The following is a 14,157-nucleotide window of genomic DNA, read 5'->3' on the forward strand; positions in this document are numbered from 1 at the left end:
GTGTAGGGAGGGGCGGGCGCTCTATGTGACTGGCCAATCACAGAGCACGAAGACAGTCAGTTACCCAATGAGGATTTTCCTTCAGCACGATTACAGATATTTACGAGTTTTACTCGTTTCATGCTCGTATTTATCAAAAATGCTTTATCCGTACCGGATACTCGTCTGAAATGAGTATCCGGCTCATCCCTAGCTGTAACCACATTGTCCTGCCTCCTCCTCCTCCTCCTTGCTGCCTGCCGGCTTTGATCACAAGCAACAACAGAGTAATTCCCGCTGCTTCTTTGGGAAACGGCGCAAAAAAAAAGTCAACCAATAAAACTTGGGATCTTGTAGGCGTGGCGCTGGGATTTCAGCCATGGCGTGCCGCCACGGCTACGCCTATGTAAGGGAAACACTGGATATCTCATGCTCCCTGAACCACTCTTTTACAATCTGAGCCTGATGGATCCTGGCATTGTCATCTTGGAATATGCCTGTGGCATCAGGGAAGATGGAATAACTTGGTTATTCAGTATATTTAGGAAGTCAGCTGACCTCATTCTTGGAGCACATCCTGTTGCTGAACCTAGACCTGACCAACTGCAGCAACCCCAGATCATAACACAGCCCCCACAGGCTTGTACAGTAGGCACTAGGCACGATGGGTGCATCACTTCATCTGCCTCTCTTCTTACCCTGATGCACCATCACTGTGGAACAGGGTCCATCTGGTCCATGTGTCTTTCCACATGGTTGTTTAAGAAATGAGAAGCAACTCATTGCACCAGCTGAGGTTAAATAACTTATCACCAGCTGAAAGATGATCGCACATGCAGTAATTATCCAATAGGAGGCTCCAACCTATTATCTTTGTTAAACCCAGGAGGCGACTTTTATTTTGGCTGGGCAGTGTATGTTTAAATTATTATTCTTACATCACTGACTTCTGCTTGGATAAATAGCCCTGGTACACTGTACAATACAAATATTATATTCATGTGATATAGAATAGGACTAATAATACCATTTCCCATTATCTTTAGGGTATATTCTTGCCACTACATTTTTCTCTTATTTAAAGAAAAAAAGAGAGAGAAATAACATCAGTCCTTATTAGGTTGTGAACTTTATGTATAAGAATGACGTCAAAGTTACACTGAGTAAATGAGGAAAGAGAAAGAAGTGAAAAGGCTGCAATAAAGTGGAAGTAACACCCCCCCCCCCACCCACCCCAAAAAAATGAAAACAAGACATACCGGAAAGGGAAGAACGCAAGAGAGTCAGACTGAAACCATCAATGTAGTCTGAAAAAAAGGAGTGCAGAGCAGGGTGGAGTCCACAATAGCATCAAGTGGTAAAATCATAGGCTGTGTTTAGAAAGACATTCAAAAAGACACATATGTGCTACCACAGTACACAGGACAAGGCCCATTCAGCTTTAAAATGCTCTTTCTGCCTGTTTCTGTATGTTGCTCTGTCATTATCCTGTTGCTGTGGTTGTTTAAAATGAAATATCCAACAATGGGCCTGTCGGCCAATAAAGGTATCAAGATCAAATATCTAGAGCCGAACCATGCACACCACTAACTAATTTTGAAAATAACATTCCAAAAAACAATAGTGTATTCTCTTATTGTTTGGTAATTTAAATCACTCCTCAAAATACAGTACTACAGTCAATATGGTACTTTTGATTTCTGTATTTCAAGCCTGCTTAGGAACATAATACAAAAAATAATGTGGTTTAGGGAGGGTATTTTGTTAAGTATGTCTGGTGTATTCCCTGCAATAGCTAATGGGCAGAGCTTTCTCCATCTGGAGCATTATGGACAATCAAGCTAATCGATGTTCAGAATAGAGTAGTGATATTAGCAAGAGGTTAAAAATTTCAAGTACAACTGTTCGATCAGATTGTTTGTTGCAACATGGACTAGGGTTGTCACGGTATGAAAATTTAACCTCACGGTTATTGTGACCAAAATTATCACGGTTTTCGGTATTATCGCGGTATTTTTTAAACGGTGTTGCATATGTTCAGAAAGCATTGATAGTCCTGTTCTACACAAACTGAAATAGTTCTGAAAAGGTTTAACAGTGTTTATTAAACCTAAAATAACACAAAGCCTTAGCAAAAGTGCAACTTTTCACAAGGAACAAATAGCTTATTTTTCTGGAACTTGTTACAGTAGTCAGTGCAGGTTTAAATTATACAAATCCAAACATTCAAAACATAAACAATATGTAAACAAATCAAAGAAACACCACTTGTTTTCTCATATACTTGTTTTCTTCATTATCAAAATGAAAATCTAAAACTCCAGTCCACACTTGACTTGAGCACTGTACAAGTCAACCTTAAAAAATATGTATTTAAAATAAATAGCCACTTTAAACAAATTACTAAAATAACTACTACACTATGTAATCAAATCCAAATGTTCAAGTATAAATGGCATTGAATAAGTAAACAAATCCATGACAAGGAACTAATTGTATATTTCTCTTCATCATCAACAAATAAGATGCTTCATCCAGCAACAGGGTGTCCGTGACACGGTTTAAATGCTGGCAGAGGACGCTGCGGCTGCAGTATATAGTGACTCGTTGCGTTCTCTCTCAACCAAAAGTCCTCACGTCATGCATTTCAGCTAAAATGCTAATGTTAACTTACCTTGCACTGGCTGTGGAGACGTGGGTGATCGTCACGCAGATGTGCCATGAGATTTGAAGTGTTGCTGCCTTCTGCAGACACTTGTTTCCTGCACGTTCTGCAAACGGGATAGCCGTCTTCTATTAACTGTCCCTCAGCGTTTTTCAGAAATCCCAAATATGCCCATACTTCCGATTTAGTCTTCTTTGAGGGCTGATGGATGTCCTGGGCGCTGCCGTCTCCTCCTTCGGCCATTATTTCAGCTTCAAAGTTTTGGTGCCGTTGCAAATTAAAAAGTGCGTGTGCGCGGCTGCGCGCAGCGGGAACTTCAGCTGAAGCGACGGTGGCTGGTAAGGGTCATCGCGCCGAAACCGCGGCCACGGTAAACCCACCGAGATAATATAGTTTTTTAAAAACTGGACGGTTATTTTTATTGTCAACTTTTTTACCGGGGTTTACCGCTATACCGGTTACCGTGACAACCCTAACATGGACAGTGATCAAGGTAAATACCGGTCTGACACAAAAGTGATGAGATGTAAATAAAAATAAAAGAAACACCAAGTTGACATTACCAACATTTCTATAAAAGTGGGCTGTTTTAAGCCCCATCCATGTAAGATTTAAGTTTCCCACATCTCTGTAAAGACCTAGACAGAATGGGGAGTTCAAGTTGATCCATCACAGTTATGCCACTGAGCAAGCAAAGGAGGTAGACACAGAGCTGAGTTACAGAGTAGGTGTGAGGTGGGGTGCAGCGTGTGCAGCTCTCCGTCACTCTTCTGTCACATGTTGTCCAATCTGTTTATCATTTCCTACCGAATGCATAGAGGTTCTTCACTACATCCATTTTCCAGAAAACATTAGCTTTTCCTTTTAACGCAAAAAAATTTAACCAAAGTCACAGAAATGTTTTAAATGTTTTAAAAACACTGAAAAACAATTCATTAAAGATTATTTCTGATTATAATTGTTCACTCTGTGTTTAATGCAGGCTGAACATGAAGTAGTCTCCTACACTTGTCTACTGCATTAGCTTATGATAGAAAATAGATGATGAAACACTAGGCCTAACAGATCTACATCACACTGTCACTTATCCATGGACTCACCCATTTTGACTCACAACTGGGAAGGCTGTTGTTGGTTTAGCGTCCAGGAAACAGCAGAGAATGTCTTTGCTAGTAGAAGCTAACCATTAGCATTAGCAACTCCGTCACATAGCAAAACTCCCTCAGGCTTGTGTTATTTATGGTGATAAAACTTCAACTTTTCTAAGCAAATTAAGACAGTGGTAGAGTTGTGTTACTGCTAGCCAAACCGAGACAAGATGTCCAAATATCAGGAACCAAGACACAAATTCCTGCTATCTGAAACTCTCCTCTGATGTGGCAATTTTCTAGTTCCTGGAACTAGTGCACTAAAGATTTTGTACCCAGAGTACGACTTATAAGACATTTGATCCTACTAGAAGCCGCTGCAAATGTTCGATTCATCCAAAGGATTTTGAATGAAGGCAACTGGACTTCTTTGGTTTCTTGAGGATGTTTCACCTCTCATCTGAGGAGCTTTGTCAATCCTGATTAGAATATTGGAGAGGAAGTGTTCCACACCTTTAAAAAATACAAGAACACTGGACTGGTCAAATCTTTCATCACAATTCGTGTGTGAATGAATTTATGACAATTTTTTTTTCTTTTGACCTCCCAGTGCGATATTCATGTGCGACAGCGAACCAGTCACCCTACGGTATGAGTGTTTACCATCTGGTTGCTACATTCCCCAATAGAATGAAAGTCTCCTTTCAGAGGAATACAAATGTCCTTAATGTTTCCAATCAATGAAGCTGTGCAACGATAAGTAACAAAACATGAGACTATGCTTAGAACTAATAATGTCTCACATACAACATGAATCAAGTATTCTAATACTGAATTAATATGCAAACTTAAAGCCAAAATTCATGTGCCAGCATGTGAGTCTGCTCTAGGCTTAAGGTGCCCCTGACTTCCAGATACAATGACACAGAAGAGTAAAAAAAAAAAAAAAAAAAAAGCACACACAAAGAAACGCTTATCATTGTGGTTTTAGACACAACCACATCTGCATTACTGTTGGCTGGGCTGTGGGAAGGAGATAAATCTTAGTTTAAGACTTGGAAATCGCTGTTTAGGATTACAATCTATTTCAGTTATGCTGACTTCAGTTAAGATGATCTACTCAGTTGAGTTCTAATCTTTGTGATTGTGTGTGCCAATGAAACTGTCTAGCTCAACTGGTAAACTCTTATGCCCATTTGAAATATAAAGATGTTTGAGTCGGAGTTGCAAATGTTAAAATGTACAAAAGTCATCTGTTATAGAGCAGTAAACCTAAATAAAAAAATCCTTAACAAAAGTTCCAACAGCCAAGCACTAATGAAAACTAAAGTAAAGGAAAACACATTGCATAGTTGAGATGAAGAAATAGTATTGTGAGGCCAGGTGAGCAGCGGCCAGAGGCATTTAAATCCCTAAAGCAGAAGGAGGGACCAACACATGGATGGATGAGTGACAGTTTGATGAAGGAGATGTAGCAAGAGGGAAATTACACTCCTCTCTCCCCAAGTCACCCTTCCCCCCTCGTTGCTGCTCTCTCATCATTAGTAAGGAGTTGTGCTCGGAGGCATTCCTCCTCAAATTACCCGAAAAGAAACATCCTCTTTTGTTTTGCCCCTCTCTCTTCCTCTGTCTGCCCTGTAGGTTATTTCTTCCTGGCAGATCAAACAGGCTGCATGTCTACACAACATAGTAACCCTTTGCCATCATTCTGAAGCTAAAAGGGACAAAACAGCTCCAAACAAACACAAGGGAGGAAATTGAAAGAAGGCTCAAGTAATCAATTTGAACCAAAGATCAGCAGAAGACAAAAAGATGGTGCAAAGCCTAATGTATACTTCTCCGTCTGCAGGGGTACGGAGACACGCAACGCCATTGTGCGCTACTGCAAGGGCTCTACAAGAGGCCCACAGACAAAAGTCAAAAGTGGCACAGACCACCAGCTTGTGATCAGTCAGGACGCTGCTTCCTTTAACGTTGTCAACAGCACCGTCATTACCTTTCAATAAATGAAAAGAGAGCCAAAGATATTTAGTGGCAGACATGGAACAAATTAAAGAACGTCTCACGTTTACACACCCGTGACAATGATACACAGCAAGCATTTTATTTGTGGACAGAAATTACATAAAAAGTGGGTTCAGAGGTGCCGACCTCATGAAGAGGTAAATGGTAATTGGCCTGTGCTGGCCGGTGCTGTTGACCGGTCTTGTGCCTTCTTAGGGTTCTACAACTCCCCTAGGTGCTTAACAACACAGTGAGTCATCCACCAGTTCACACACTGGCAGGGATGAGCTAGAGTGTAGCTACAGCTGACCTGGGGCACACTGACAGACGCGAGGTCTGCCGAACACTGGCGCCACCGGTCCCTCTGATCACCACCAGCAGGCAAGGCAGGTTAAGTGTCTTGCCCAAGGACACAACAACAGCATCCTCTGGTCAACGCCAGGATCAAACCTGCAACCTTCAGATTACTGGACAACCCGCTCTGCCTTCTGGGCTACTGCTGTCCTCATTCTCATCCCAAGGTGGATGAAAATGAGGGACAAATACATTTGTGTTAAAAAGTCTCTTAAATACATAAACAGAATATAAGCACAATAGTAAATACACTTTCATGGACCAGATACATAGCTGTAATGGTACCACAGAAAAGCGCTAAGCCCTCTGTTGTCCTAGCGAGGAATTGCTTTGCAACACTCCCCAGGTGACGGAGAAGTCCCAAGTGAAAACATCTCCCTCCACACTCGAGTTGAGGAAGAAGTATAAATCAACCTTAAATAGCTCCATACTCTTATTGACTGACAAGTAAAAAACATTTACTGAACAGCAATTCAAACTCCATATGACTATTGGTAAGCTTTTGTGGCCCACAGAACAAGGTCAAAGGTTCAGGATAGTTTGCACTGAACTCAATCAGCTGTGATGTAAGTTACAAAAACCTACCATGCAAGCTGACATTCACATATCTTCAGCAATATTTAAAACAACTCACAATTCTCACACATAAATTCAATGGTTTGTTGAGTCAGGCAGCTTTTTTTGCACCCTGCCCTGTAAAGCAGTCAACTAATTTATCCTGTGAACAGTTTCTCTGGAGAATTCCTTGCATACAAAACAATATACCTGAACTTGTTCCACAAGAGGATTTTTCCTTTTGTGTTGCTACATGCATTCTGCAACTGAAACCAACGAAGAGTCCATGCCAGATGCATACATTGTCATACACAGATAGCAAGTTCTAAAACCTAGAAATGCAACAGTAGAAAAAAATAAATAAATAAATAAAAACGTTGAGTCAATCAATCAAGTTTATTTATATTACGTTTTACACGCCTGCTAAGGTGATCCAAAGCTAACTTCAAGTGTTAACTCCGTCGACATATATAATGGACAAGTAATGTCCATAAGCTCGAATCATAAGTTTTGATTTAAATTGGGAGGTTCCCACTACCGCCATTTGAACGTGTCACACGTCTTGTCATGCCTAGACAATCCAAAAATGGGAAAAGAGGTGGAGATGTCAATGTTCTGACTCTGGGAGCATCGGCTTGACTACCAGCTCCGTTTTGCGCTCCGGGCCAGAGACGGGAGTGTCGACTCGGAGCCGGGAGCCAAGTACACTCTCCCGGAGCCGGCACCATTGACAGCGGCGGACTCGTGGAGCTTTGACTGCGGTGGAACAGCAAAGCTTGATAACCTCCACTATCCTTGGTCAGATATGTAGCTCTAGTTTTGTTACCCAGCAGCCACACCAATATATTATATTTCAACCCATCTTAGATCAAGCGGTGTTATGGCAAACGCATAGAATTTTCCCCATTAAACCAACAAATCATTAGCGAGGAAAATGTGGTTGAGTGACTCAAAAGATCAATGGAGCTCATCACCACCAGTGTGTGAATGTGTGTGTGAATGGGTAAATGACTGGTTAGCTGCAAAGCACCTTTGGGGGTTGTAAAACATTAGAAGGCGCTATATAATAGACATTTACCATTTTTTCCATTTTCACCCTCTGGCATCCCCACAAGCTCAGTGGCCTAGTGGTACGAGTGTCCGCCCTGAGACTGTGAGATCATGGTTCATACCAAAGACTGAGAAAAAAATGGAACCCAATACATCCCTGCTTGACACTCAGCATTAAGGGGTTGGATAGAGGGAGTTAAACCTCCAAATGGTTCCCGAGTGCGGCGTGTCTGCAGCTCACCGCTCCTCCAGGGGATGGGTCAAAAGCGGGGAAAAATTTTTGCACACACACATCAGTGTGTGTGACAACTAATGGGACTTTAACTCAGCTTTTAAGTGTAGTTACAGAGTTCCATACATCATTACTGTGGCTTCAAATAATTTCTCAGTGTTAGTGTTCATGTTAATTCAGATTAAAAAAGCACAAAATATTAATAATGCTGCACATTTTCCCAATTCAAACAGTTCTATTTTTTTTTTTTACAATTTAATAGTTTTGTACACTTCTGAAATTTACTATTAAATATTATTAACCTATTTAATGGTAAAATTACCCAATCCAACCCCAAGCATGATAACTGGTTGTTGTCCAATGGCCACAATGATATTAATATACTCTGAAGAGATTATTCAATTTTCTGCACAAAGTACATTTTGACCAGTAACTCAGTGCAAATGAATTGGATATACTGAGTAGCGACAAGCGTGTACACATACAGTAAACATGTAGTATTGTGTAAGTGTTCATGAAAAACTGACTACTTAATCAGTTTTACAGTGAGCCTGATTAATGTCAGCTGACTTGTTACACTGAGGAACTTTTCTCTGTATGTCCTCAGGGTAACTAGTCTTCTAGGTGTGTGTGTGTGTGTGTGTGTGTGTGTGTGTGTGTGTGTGTGTGTGTGTGTGTGTGTGTGTGTGATGTAAAACTGTTACATGAAATATATCCTACGACTGTCATCAGTAGATTCTAAAAACTGCCCAGGAGGATGTGGTGAAGGCTTTCAATAACAGCAAGTTTGAGTATTAGTTTCAGATACAACACTGGCTTAAATACTACTTCGTTCTAACACTGTACCTCTCTTCTTAATTTTTGGGTAGTCTATATTGATAACAATAAAAGCTTACTTACAACAAAAAGATTGTTTCTCACAAAAACATTCTCACAGACATGCACTGCAAACTGACAGCAAGCAACTTTGCACCTGCAGTTAAATATTTACTTGACCTTCAATTAGCTAGAGAAAATGTAAAATACTGATTAAGAATGGAAGGTTTTCTTTTCACTTTTACAGTGGCAGCCAAGTGCTGAAATTCCAAAAACTCTGGGAACAGACACATTGCAGAATTCTCATCACATGATGAAACATGATCAGGTTCATGAACCAGCTACGGTGCATTTTTGCTGGGAATTTGGCTAGGGAGTGGCAATGCAATTAAAAGGATAGCTCAGACGTAATTATAAAGTAGGCTAAACTGTCAGAAGGAGGAAGCCACAGCATACTCCTTTACGTTATGGCCAATTTCTTTAAAAAAAAGAGAGAGAGAAATACAAGTTATTTTAAGCTATTTGCTGACAAAAACTTAGCATTTCAAAGAGGACTAATGTTTATACTAAAATTTGTTAACAATGAGAGAATGCACAGTTCATTTTCTTAAAGTGAAACATGCTCCTTCACTGTTATATTTTCACTAGCAACAAATTTGTGGGCAGTAAAATATGTTTGCAAGGCCTCAAGTTAATATTCTACGCCAAAAAATTACCAACAAACCTCTAAAATATTGTTGGGAAAAAATCTTAACGATAGAAATATGTGTGTTGGCTTTGCCTCTAATACTCATGTTCTTTGTAAAACAAAGCAGCCTTTTATTCTCTCTTTTGTGACCAAGCAAACTTCATGATCCTGTGATGAGGCTGAAGCTGATATAAAAAACATTTTTCTGCTCTGGCTTTAATTCCAGCTACCAATTATGTTCCTGTACCTCTGTATTAATACGTGTGTGCTACTTAAACTTGTGTTAGGACATGTGTCAACTAAGCAGATCTTACCTGCAGTATTCTGTTCCGTTGGTAAAGGTTAAACATGTAGCGTTGTTCACACAAGGTGCCTTATCATTCACACACTGGAGAGCTGCAAGAGACAAGAGTCAAATTATGTAACCATAACAGCTTTCATAATAGCTTAATGTTAAAACATCCTCTGAATGTTGACAATGTTTGTAATTATCATCATTACACAAAACAAACCTGTTGCTAAAAAAGGAGTTGAGTCATTCATTCACTGATTATTTCATCAATGTATGTGCACACTTGTCCAACAGATTGAAGCATTTAGGAATGGGCAATATGGCCTAAAACTTATATCACAATATATTCTGAGTAGGGGTGTAACGGTATGCTAAAAACATATTTGGTTCAGTGTTTTGAAGGGCACGGTTCAATTTATTTTCGGTATATTATTATTATAATTAATTAATTAATTAATATCTGAAGCGGCTCCTATAGTGCGCAGTACCAGGTGTCATCACAGGCTGCTGATCTAGCATGATGTCTTTAATTATTTCACAGGTTATTTGCACAGCTATGAGCATCACGCTCATATAGAAAAGTGTTGTGTTTGACTGTTGATGCTCCGTGTTTTTATTTCTGCAGCAAGTCTTAAAAACTCACGTCACACCACCCAGAGTGTCTTCTTTAAAACTCGTATTAAATAACGAACTTCCTCCGTGCCGTATTTTTCGTTGTAGGATGAGAACTTTACATCAATTGTCCCAGGGGAAAAGTTCAGCAGGCGTGTTTATTTATATTTTTGCAAATAAAAATTATTTAACGGAAAAAATTAACCGAAACAGTACACGAGTGGACTGAACCAAACAGGCCAAACCGAAACAGTCAAATAATATTCATTTCTGCTTTCCTGATTTATTTATGAATTTTTCATGTTATTTGGCTAATAGAAGTTAAGTGTTGCTTCAGTGCTGAATAACTGCAGATACTGTAAAACTATTCTTTGCTGCGTTTTTTGTCAATGATATTAAAATAAGGTTGGAGGTTTATCTAATTTCTTTCCCTTTTGTTGAGCTGCGATTAGATCAGCTCATCCACAGGTCTGACCCACTGAGGTGCTCGCCAACGGCATGGACAGAGACGGGGAGAGAGAGGAACTGCTTTTAGATTAGAACTTTTCAATGAACGGGACAAACAGAACTACGGAGGGAAAATTGTTCAAACTAAATCAAACTAAAGGATGTCCAAAAGGTTTGGAAGCCTGTGTGTTGATCATGTGTTAAAAAATCGAAAGGCATTTTAGGGAATTAGTGTCAACGAGCTGTCAAGGCAGATAAGACTTTACTGTCGCAAATTATATTTTACTGAGGAGGTTTTTCTGTTCAACATCCGACTCCCTAAATAGAGCTGGGCGGGACACTGAAAATGTACCGTTACCAAATGAATGACTCTTACCAAGGTAATTTTGCCCATATCAGTATGTCCTGTATCTAAAATGAAAATACTTGAGTAGGTGGCAACCACTGAAGGGAAAAGCTAAATCAAAAAGATGTTTATTTTTGAGGTGGTGCATCAGTTTAGTAGAGTTGAATGCAACTGTCTTTTAAATCATGCAAAATGCCCAATATGCAGACATTACAAGTAGCTACTGCACTGTCTTCATTATACAATGGGGCGACGGTGACACAGGAGTTAAGTGCTCGCTCCCGTAATTGGAAGGTTGCAGGTTCGAGCCCTGCTCAGTCTGTCACAGTCGTGTCTTTGGGCAAGACACTTAACCCACCTTGCCTGCTGGTGGTGGTTGGAGGGACCGGTGGCGCCAGTGCTCGGCAGCCTTGCCTCTGTCAGTGTGCCACAGGGCAGCTGTGGCTACATCATAGCTCATCACCACCAACGTGTGAATGTGTGTGTGAATGGGTGAATGACTGATTGTGTTGTAAAGCACCTTGGGGGTTCCAGGACTCTACAAGGTGCTATATAAAATACAGGCCATTTACCATTTACGTCCAAAGTGAAGACATTTTCACTCTCCTGTGGTGACACGTTAGCATATTTAACAGCTACATGTTATGATGTCTGAATCCCTGGATCGGAGCATAGTCTTAAACTTCTGATAGCGCCTGGCTAGGTTATCTTGTGGACGTCGGCCAGCCGGATGGCAATGCAGAAGAAATTGGGTCTTGACAAAGACAACAAAGCCCAACTATTTCTCCACAAATGAGACACTCAATGCCAGACACATCACCCATTGTGCCTTCAAGCCACCACAGACACATGGCTCATAAGTTCCTCACATGCACCACGCTTGGACAACATGCCAAGAAGGAGAAGAGTCCTTACTTTTTTAAGTTTATATGATAATATAGTAAAATAGAAAGTGTCCAAAGTTAGATGAGACTGATTCATTAGGCTATTAATGATCAACTACAAGCAGTGGTTGGATAGCAGTCACAGAGATTTTCTTGATTGCCTCACATATTAAGTTATTATTACAGTCATCACTTTTCTGCTGAACAGAGCTCTTTTTACAAAACCTGGGAGTAAGTCAGCTGAGTTTTAAGAAATGCCAACAATGTCTTCACAAAGCAGTCATTGCATTACAGGAAGTATGCTCAGCAGTAGTGTTACTTCCTGCACCTAGATTAATCTCAAAATTCTCCTAGTCAAGAACTACTTCTGAATGACATTTAAAGAGCATGAGTAATTCTTTATACAGCTTTGCTGTGTTAAAATGTGTTGCATTTTACTATCAAGTGCCAACTTTCACAGGATCTATCTATGACCAGAGTAAAGGCCCAAACCAACAATTTATAGTGAGGCTGACAAACATTAGACATGGAGACACCATACATAAACCACTATAAAATTCATAATCCTAACTGGCATTCACACTCATTATCCTCTGTGTGTACACCAGCACATGCACCTCTTATAATATTCACTGTACTGCTGACTCCTGCAGCAGTACAAAAAAATAAAACACAAAAAGCATCTCTATTTTGGGACTCTTGACCCCAAAAGAGACAGACACTTGCTAATAAATGCAACACACACAACTTGTGAAAATACAAAAACATCAAAGAAATTCCAGATATAATTATCTGCTAAAAAGGATGCAACATCTTTTAAATGTATTGCTATAAACTAGGGCTGCAACAACGAATCGATAAATTCGATGAAAATCGATTACTAAAAGCGTTGGCAACGAATTGCGTCATCGATTTGTTGTGTTGCGCAACTCTTCCAAAAGCGCCCCCCCTTCCCGCCCGCCGTTGCGCGCAGACCAGAGTAGGGCTGCAACAACGAATCGATAAATTCGATGAAAATCGATTACTAAAAGCGTTGGCAACGAATTGCGTCATCGATTCGTTGTGTTGCGCAACTCTTCCAAAAGCCCCCTCCCCTCCCGCCCGCCGTTGCGCGCAGACCGGTGGAGAGCCGGCAGGTGTTTGCAAGAGGAACATGGCAGAAGCAGCGAGACCCCAAAAAAGTAAAAACTTCTAAAGTTTGGGAGCATTTTCAGTTAAATCAGGCGAAGACATGCAACGTTTGTAGGTCAGACTTAGCATGGCACGGGGATACTACGGTGATGATGCAGCGTCTTAAACGCAAGCATGTCAGAATCATCAGCGAGGAAGGAGAGAGCTCGGTGTCCGGGTAAGTTAAAAACTTTTCAAAAGTGATTCACCCAAGCCCCTGATTATTACACAGGCTAGACATGCCCTAAGCTCGTAAAAAAAGTCTATAAAATTGTAAGCACGACGCTATTAGATAGGCGGGGGGGGGGGGGGGGGGGGGGGGACTCGCGCCGCTGCGAACCGGTTCCGCCGTCACATTCCCGCAGAAACTGGTTGATCACACCGGGGCCAGACTACTAACATGTGGCTTTACAACCACAATGTCCTCAGAAGCGAAAACGCTTTTAAAAGGGAGGGAGGAGTCCTAACTGTTGCTGCAGGCGTGTTGTGTGAGAGTGCAGTTATATACTGGTTCATATATGTTTGGGTTCAGTTGCTTTCATGTGGCCTAATGTGAGTCTATTTGGGATCATTGGAATGATCAGCAGCATTTCTTGATGTGACTTTATGGCAGTTGCCCAAGGAGGATGGCATTCATTTTCTTGTTTTATTTGGTATTTTTTCAGTCATTTTTGGAAATAGTGATTAATTTTGATTAATTCACAGCCTATGTTTAATTACATTTAAAAGTTAGTTGTTTGACATCCCCAATTATAATAAATGTCTACAGATGAGATCAAACAAAACAGATGAGAATTGCCCTTAAAGAGCAAGTCACCCCCAAATAAACTTTTTTTTGCTGATGAACTAAATAAACGAGTGTCTAATCGTGCTGCAGACGCGTGTCGTCAATAATTTGGCACTTCAGTGCATCTTAGTTAAAATTTAAATATTCTGCCTAAAACTGGCAGTGTTGTGCCGTTGTCAGGTAAAAAC

General features: G+C 40.5%; 1 protein-coding gene across 2 annotated transcripts in view; it reads right to left on the reverse strand.

The window, feature by feature from the left end:
* The window catches only part of notch2 (notch receptor 2), an 86,060-nt gene that overhangs the window by 31,600 nt on the left and 40,303 nt on the right, over positions 1-14,157 (reverse strand). For both annotated transcript variants that reach the window (XM_015971519.3, XM_015971518.3), the window contains exon 2: positions 9,746-9,827. In XM_015971519.3, coding sequence (XP_015827005.3) covers positions 9,746-9,827 — 82 coding nt within the window. The remainder of the gene's footprint in view (positions 1-9,745; positions 9,828-14,157) is intronic.

The sequence above is a fragment of the Nothobranchius furzeri genome, chromosome 8 (assembly GCF_043380555.1).
Source record: "Nothobranchius furzeri strain GRZ-AD chromosome 8, NfurGRZ-RIMD1, whole genome shotgun sequence".
Taxonomy (NCBI): Eukaryota; Metazoa; Chordata; class Actinopteri; order Cyprinodontiformes; family Nothobranchiidae; genus Nothobranchius; species Nothobranchius furzeri.